Source organism: Bombyx mori, chromosome 7 (assembly GCF_030269925.1).
Source record: "Bombyx mori chromosome 7, ASM3026992v2".
Classification (NCBI taxonomy): domain Eukaryota; kingdom Metazoa; phylum Arthropoda; class Insecta; order Lepidoptera; family Bombycidae; genus Bombyx; species Bombyx mori.
The window spans coordinates 10,856,068-10,863,081 of NC_085113.1; the positions used below are offsets into that span (position 1 = coordinate 10,856,068).

The following is a 7,014-nucleotide window of genomic DNA, read 5'->3' on the forward strand; positions in this document are numbered from 1 at the left end:
GCTTATTTTTTTAAAATTACATTTAATATATCAAAAATTCATACATTCGCTACATTGAATTACAATAAGATTGCTAATGATACACAAATATTTTTAACAATATACTATGTCTATGACAATGCAAGAATCTAATATTGAGTTGAAATCTACAGAATAATAAACCATTCCTAATATTTTACAAAATCAAACTGCAGTTTGCGGATGTAAACAAATTTATTCTAATTTAAATTCTACTTAAAATTATTAAAATCTCACACTCAATAATTCAATGAATCTAAACTTATGTGCTAACTAAAAGCCTCAATAAGTGTATGAAAGTAAGATCTTGTTTAAGTCCTTGACAAAATTCTTTATTGGCTCTTGGCCTGTAAAATGAATACTTTCACAACATACAAGATACAACACTAAAATTACGATTATCGACACACACATACAACAATAATGTTAAAATCTTAAAAACTACATACCATTTATATTTTTTGTGTTCAAAATATTTTTAGACGTAAAAAGCTGTCTGCCCATTTTCTATCAAATGGTACTGGTAAATACAAACGAAACAGCGAGATATTTAAATAATAAATTAAAAGAAAACAATGTCCAGCATCAAATTAATTATAACCCGCTTTTGCAAATTTATTTTCAATTTATTACATGAACTTATATTTAAGAAAATTCTTTTAATACTAGAGAGTGACGTATTTCGACTCAAAAACTATTCAATGAAGGAATTTGAAGAAAGGATAAATAAAATTAGTTAGGAAATAAGAAAATAAAAATTTGGAAGTATAAGTGTTGAAAATAAGAATTATACAAGAAAATAATAGACTAGCATCAAGTTCAAAACTCATCTGAGAATAAGCATCTTCCCTCTAGCATTGAAAAGAATATCAACGCTTACATTTTCTTGTCTTAATCGCTGCCAGATTCAGAACCACTGCTGCTCTCTGAATCAGACTCGCTCTCCGATTCACTGCTGCTGTCACTACCAGACGAGCTCGAACCCTCCGATGACGAATCAGAAGAGCTCTCCGATGAGCTCTTGTCTGAGCAGTCTTTGCAGTCCTCTTCACGCTTTTTCTTGTTGGGTATCTTGCAGCTGCCATTGCTGTGAATAAAACACCATGTTCAATAAACATCTAAAATAATTGCTTTATTTATTTAGAAAACACTACAAAAAATCTGCATGATATGTTAAACATAAGTTCTACTAAAACCAAACAACTTTTCAAAATTTGATTAAGTGAACATATTAGTTCAGATATCAATGATAAACTAACATTTTACCATCGGACAACTTCATATCATATATCTTACACAACCTCTGGATGACAATGTTTCATGATCTGTTAATGGTGTGCTTATTATTGACCTATTATTTAATTACAATGCTTGAACTTATTTACAAGTAGCTTCTGCAAGCACCTTCACCCACATCAAAAGTAACTTTCCCAAGATGAAAATTTACCCAAATCTGGTCAACAGATTATACTTAATTGAGTATAAAACATGCTAATATTTTCTGCATTTATGCATTTATAATGTTCATATCCCTCATATTAAACAAAAACCACTGATTCCAAGCTACATTATGTAGTGTTTTAGTAAGGGTTGTATAAAAACAGACACACACTGAACTGACTTGTTACCAACATTTGTGCTTTTAATTTACACTGGTGGTAGGACCTCTTGGGAGTCCGCGCGGGTAGGTACCACCACCCCGCCTATTTCCGCCGTGAAGCAGTAATGCGTTTCGGTTCGAAGGGTGGGGTAGCCGTTGTAACTATACTGAGACCTTAGAACTTATATCTCAAGATGGTTGTAGATGTCTATGGGATGGTGGGCTGTGAGCTCGTCCATCCATCTAAGCAATAAAAAAATAAATAATAATAATCAACCATAATACATTTTAAACAAAGCCTGAATATATTTAAACCTTAAAAATGTAACAGAAGTTAAAACATTTATGTTAACCACACCACAATAAAGAGGACTAATTTGTTGCAATATCTTTGCACCACATTATATGATGTATTATTTTGACCTGTGCAAGTTTTGAGCATTTGATGCCCTTGAAGATCTAATATATGAAAGTATATTTGATATATATAAGAAAAGCAAGAAGTACCCAGATGAATTCCTGTGACATCAGCATTTGGCCCTGGCTTCTATTAATAGTAATACTGAAAATAGCTATTCTTAAAGAAAACTGTAATACAGGTACAAATAAGCCAGGGGCCTTTCAATTTTATCATATAAAACACAGATAGCCAACCCTTAAACATACCCAATCCTGTAGACTGAATGGTAAACAGTTGACATCGCCCTAAACACGTCATTACAGATCCCTCCCATTCATTAACGGTGCTTTTAGGTACCACAACCACTGTTTACCATCAGTGACCGTGAATTAACCCATAGACACAGCCCACTAAGTTTCTCATCGGATCTTCTCAGTGGGCCGTGTTTCCGATCCAGTGGTAGATTCCACTAAGTATTGCTCTTGCTAGGGCCAGTGTTAGCAACACTCCCGGTTTGAGTCCCGTGAGCTCACCTACAAGTCAACAAGCTGAAATAGCCTCTGAAGGCTATCAGCATAGGTAGGAAAAAAGTACCCTTAAATTTCTTTAGAACAAAGAAGCTTTAACATTAATAATCTGCATCTTTAATCAAAGCACAGCAATGAAATCATGGCTCGATCTAAAAAGTACCATGCCATTTAGCTAGAAAATCAGAATAATAATGATAATTTTACTAAATATATTATATTAAATTTAAATAACATTAACATTGAACTATTAGCCCTTAGAAAAATTACTGGGATTAGTGTGTTTTATAATTAAGGCAGTGTCATTTATTGTTGAAGTCCAGAACTAAAGTTTTCTTAAAACTAACACTCGGGAATAAAATATATCCTATTACATTCAAGATCAAATTCATGTTAAACAAGATGTTATGATGTACAAGTTGATGTCAGCAGTTATTCATAAGACAGACATGTAGGTATTAAAGTTTTGAAAGCATTTGAAATAATTTTTAGAATGAAATAATTATTGACTTCAAAACTACCAATTTGAATAAATTGGGTAGGTATGAAGTCATCATATAACTTTCCCACCATCTACCCTCCACAAAAGTTAAATTATAAATCAGAATCACATTTTTTTATATAAAATGAAAAAGTATCATGGTTACCTAGAGAAACTTCGTAAGCTATTAATAGTTATTTAACAATATAAAGATTACCAGTATAAAAGCATTAGGTAGATCATAACAAAATATGGAGGGTGGTTCTAGAACTTTATTGAAAGACGAAATTGCATTTTACCTGCATTGACCTTCTTCTTTGGCTTTCAGATTCTTATGCATGATTCGTGTACGTGAAGGACGAACTAGGATCTTGCGTTTGCCCTTGCACTCATAGCTCCAGTGTCCAAACTCCAAGCACTTCTGGCATCTTATGCCTTGAGGAAAAGCAGCAGCCAGAGCTGCTTGCCTAAAAAAAAGAATATCAGTCCAGGTTAAATGGTATTTTCATGATAACTAATGTTGGAAGAAAATTTGTTCCTTACTTTTTCCTCTCAGCCTGATGCCTGTTATATGTTCCCAGAGTCATATTCAGAATCTCAAAGGGAAAATTAACAAGATTAGGGGGTAGTTAAATATATGTTTAGAATTGTACTGTTCAAACTGCAACAGGTCTTCTATTAAAATTTATCGCATAAAAAGCGCAAACACAAGTCGAGGATGTGGAAATGCGTCTGTCAAATTTATAAACAAAAATATAGTAGAATATTGTCTATGGAAACCCCTTTGCAAATCCCACATGCACAAATGAAAAAAAATAGTTCATGTAAATGAGTAAATTCTCAATAAAGCTTAAAAATAAATTATGAAAGTCTGAAAAAGGAAATAGGTTTTGGTGGCGGATATCCATTTCACCTCTAATGTGAATTTTAGGAATGTTACGGATTTACACAGCAACCTGAGCTTGAAACCTTGCACAGCAACCTTGAAATTACATTTTCTGACGGAAACGCAGATATCTGCTCTAGATGATATCTGGTAGGTTTAAAATATCACTGCTACTTATTGGAGTACAACTATCGCTTAATATGGGGGCTGTATCCGAATCTACACTTGCTTGCCACCTGCAGATGTGGTGGACCTAGGAGACTGTAACGGTCACTACCAAAAGTGGTTGGGACCCAGGACCATTGACATCCCGGTTCGGGCTGTCTATGATTTCTTCTCGGCCTACGGCCTCTCCCAGCTCGTGACACAGGCCACCCATTTCTCAGATTGTGAGGAATCTCATCCAGGTTACCATACCACGCTTTCACCTTGGTCATCGGAAGATATCTGGGTGTCGAAGAATTTTGCAATAAATGTATGTCAACGGACTGTGATGGAAAGCGTGAATTACGCACATCGTGGTTGGTTGTTTATTACTTCTTCTGAGGTACCTGTTAGAGGTCAGAAATGTCCCTGATCTAATAAAACTAGTAAGGATATTGTACGCTTCAGGCGGGCCGTATACGCGGCCTAGTCCAGTCATTATAGGGGGTTAACCTCAGAAAATTGACATATCCAGTATATTACCACATAAAAAAAAAAATATTTTGGCATCCTACAACTATTTTCAAAATTCACATAAAATGTAAAGACAGCGGTCAATGTAAAAAAAAATTTTTTTTATTTTATTCTGGCGAAAATCTCGTTTTCCATGGGTTTTTTCCACGCTATTTGTATTTATTATTGTGTATATTAGAGAATTAAATTCCCTACAATACTGATAATAATCTAACTTTTCTATTTAACATTTTTTTATACCTTGAACTTGTGGCATTTCAGAACGCACATTTTTATGATGCGTAAGCCGGAACTCACCAGAGGTAAAAGATTAAAGTCTGTGACACGGGACCTTTTTACCGCCAAAAATTTAAAACGTAAAATAATTTATAATGTGTTTAATAACTAATATAATATTATAACTTAGAATTGTTTATGCCGCTACAACAATAAAAATTCTATTGTTTCAACTATGGTGTTAATTACATAAAATACGACTTTACGGCGAAATAAAGAAAGGACCCTATATGGACTCCCTCAAACTGCTTTCAAGATAAAGGGCGTAGAGCGTGCGGTCAGAGAATTATCTTAGGTCAACTGGTAATCTCGATCAAAAACTCGTAATATTAAGGCTATAATTTATTGCTAAATATATAATTATCATTTAACATATCATTATCAATACATGACGTAACACGTCATAAAAAGAAATAAAGTTTTTCTAGGTAGCTATTTGTTGTGAGTGCTCAACAATGCTCCTATGAGCAAAACACAAACCTCATTACAGTCTCTTAGTCATTACACATTACCTATTGAATAAACCAGTTCAACATTCCATACACGTTTGTTGTGTTGTGGTACCTTTTGAAATAGGAAAAAACTCTTTTTCGATGTACATTTTACAATTTGTAAAATAATGTACACTTTTTAATTAACAATAACTACACAGTAACAATTTTAAAGTAATTATTTAGTAGCCAACTAATATGGTTGCCATTTTTATGATTTTTATTAGCTACGATCGTGGCTTCACTTGCGAAAAATTGCGATTTTATATTAAATACATAAAAGCCATAAGACAATTCAGAAAGCTAACTGAGATAATTTTAGATGAGCTGGTTGCACACATATTTTCTCTTTTATTTGAATATAGATTTCAAAAATAAGACAAAAGACTTTTAAAATTTATCCATTTGTCTTTCCACTTTGATATTAATTGTGGCTTTGATGCGGGGATCGGTATTTTTATTTTCAAGCAGAAAGGGAATAAACGAAATTAGAATGACTATGAAAATTCAAATAATCCACTGAAATGTAAACTAACGCTAACTAATTAATTAGAAATAAACGCTTGGACTTTTTTGCGAAGTAATTCTGCAATTATTAACCAATTTTGTTGGTTTTTCTCAACTCTACCTGAAATTTTATCACATTATAAAGGGTTGACGTCCAAAAAAAAAATTTAGGTCCCTCGTGTTGTGAGGTATCCGAATCACCCCTATGTATGCTCCGCGATTTTTGATAGTTTTCGAGTTATGAATTTTTTTTCTAATTTATCGAGAATTTTCGACATGGCCCACTTAAATAACAATTTAAAAAAATTAGAAGACTTTTCGAGACTTATTTTTTTGCAACGAATTCTCTACAAGTTGTTCTTTTATACATAAAATAATTAGCTTCGTAACTTTTATGGAAGTTGCAAAAATTTTCGCTAAAATTGGCCTTCAAAGACAGCGAGGTGGAAAATTCTTAAATTTTATTGGTCTTACAACAAAAAATATTTTAGCAATTTTATCATTCTTAAGGTTAATTAACGATAAAGAATGCTAGAAATTAACCAAAACATATCGAAGTTGCTTAAAAAAAGTTTCAAGTAAGAAGTGGTTAAAACATAGATGATAATTTTAAAATTTATTTTTAAATTTTGCAAAAGGTTTTCAAAGTTACTACCTCCAGCAGCAATACACATTCTACACCGGCGTAAAAAGTTGTCTTTTAAACGGTTAAAAGCTACCCTGTTCTCTTTTATAGCACGTTCGGCTTCTGTAATCTTCTGCCTCAGCTCTTCTTCACTAGAAAATTCTTGGGCGTATACTATTTCCTTGTAATAGCCCCAAATGAAAAAATCGATGGGGTTGAGGTCAGGTGAGCGTGGGGGCCACATCTAATTGGTCCACTGCGTCCGATACATCTGTTGGGGTATGTTTCATTTAGGTAATTTCGGTTGAAAATGTAAGTCTAATTCACCGCCCGTAAATTTTTCTTTTTAACCCAAAATTTTTGCAACTTCCATAAAAGTTACGAAGCTGATTATTTTATGTATAAAAGAAAAACTTGTAGAGAATTAGTTGCAAAAAAAAAGTCTCGAAAAGTCTTCAAATATTTAAAACTTTTTTTAAGTGGGCCATGTCCAAAGTTCTCGAAAAATTAGAAAAAAAATCATAA

The 7,014-nt window shown here is 33.0% G+C and overlaps 1 protein-coding gene across 1 annotated transcript; it reads right to left on the bottom strand.

The window, feature by feature from the left end:
* Positions 1-2: 2 nt before the first annotated feature.
* On the bottom strand, positions 3-4,012 carry LOC101744986 (zinc finger CCHC domain-containing protein 10). Its single transcript, XM_004927046.4, has 3 exons — positions 3,570-4,012; positions 3,326-3,493; positions 3-1,105 (listed from the first exon to the last, which is right to left on the bottom strand). The coding sequence occupies exons 1-3, from the start codon at positions 3,611-3,613 to the stop codon at positions 910-912; spliced, it is 408 nt and encodes a 135-aa protein (XP_004927103.1). The 5' UTR covers positions 3,614-4,012; the 3' UTR covers positions 3-909.
* Positions 4,013-7,014: the final 3,002 nt, after the last annotated feature.

What these genes read in the sequence shown, in the direction of transcription:
- LOC101744986 (XM_004927046.4), bottom strand. Translation starts at nt 3,613, where the DNA reads ATGACTCTGGGAACATATAACAGGCATCAGGCTGAGAGGAAAAA. An exon ending in CATCAGGCTGAGAGGAAAAA is followed by an intron (nt 3,494 to 3,569) that starts GTAAGGAACAAA and finishes TCTTTTTTTTAG; the next exon opens with GCAAGCAGCTCTGGCTGCTG. An exon ending in AAAGAAGAAGGTCAATGCAG is followed by an intron (nt 1,106 to 3,325) that starts GTAAAATGCAAT and finishes TTTTATTCACAG; the next exon opens with CAATGGCAGCTGCAAGATAC.